This window comes from Penaeus monodon, chromosome 23 (genome assembly GCF_015228065.2).
Source record: "Penaeus monodon isolate SGIC_2016 chromosome 23, NSTDA_Pmon_1, whole genome shotgun sequence".
Taxonomy (NCBI): Eukaryota; Metazoa; Arthropoda; class Malacostraca; order Decapoda; family Penaeidae; genus Penaeus; species Penaeus monodon.
Window position 1 is genome coordinate 9,024,256 of NC_051408.1, and position 658 is coordinate 9,024,913.

Consider the following 658-nt stretch of genomic DNA (forward strand, 5'->3'; position numbering starts at 1 on the left):
TACTTCACATCGACAAGTACAATACACCCTTTATATACCACTAGCTAACACCAAATAGTAATCAACTATGGACCACACAGCAACCCATTTCATCCATCTTACAAGTACCACTCTTCTCTATCGTAACTATCTCATAAGTATCAATATCACTCCTCTACCTTGATACCATCGTAACACAAATAACAATGGCACACCATTCATCCTGTCACCATCACTATCTTTTTTTCAACTACCACTCGGCATTATCGTAAGTACCACACAAGTACCAGTTCTCCTACTTACTCCCATGTCTGCTGAGATAGTCCTGACGATCTTCTGGAGTGGCAGTAGGGCATCCACAGCTGACCCGCCTGTCACATTCTTCAGCAGTGCTTCCTCCGTCTTGCTGAATCCCATGAGCAGGAACAGACCCGTTGTCAAGTTGTATTCACCTGCGATGGAGATGTGGCGAATGAGGATTGAGTTATGGATGTGTTGGCAGGATGTGTGGGTTTTACGTGCATGTTGTCTTGTATGATGGTTAAGTAGTTTTGCATGTGTGTGAGGGTTGTGTTTGTAGGCGTTATACGCTGGCTTATGTGTTGGTAGAATATTTAAGTTTTGCTTGTGTGTTGGCCTTTGTGTTGGAAGGGCAACGCCCTTAAGATTCCCCCCCCCC

At 44.5% G+C, this 658-nt stretch overlaps 1 protein-coding gene across 2 annotated transcripts in view; it reads right to left on the minus strand.

Moving 5' to 3' along the window:
• The window catches only part of LOC119587789, a 122,239-nt gene that overhangs the window by 15,152 nt on the left and 106,429 nt on the right, over nt 1–658 (minus strand). For both annotated transcript variants that reach the window (XM_037936487.1, XM_037936486.1), the window contains one exon: nt 283–431. In XM_037936487.1, coding sequence (XP_037792415.1) covers nt 283–431 — 149 coding nt within the window. The remainder of the gene's footprint in view (nt 1–282; nt 432–658) is intronic.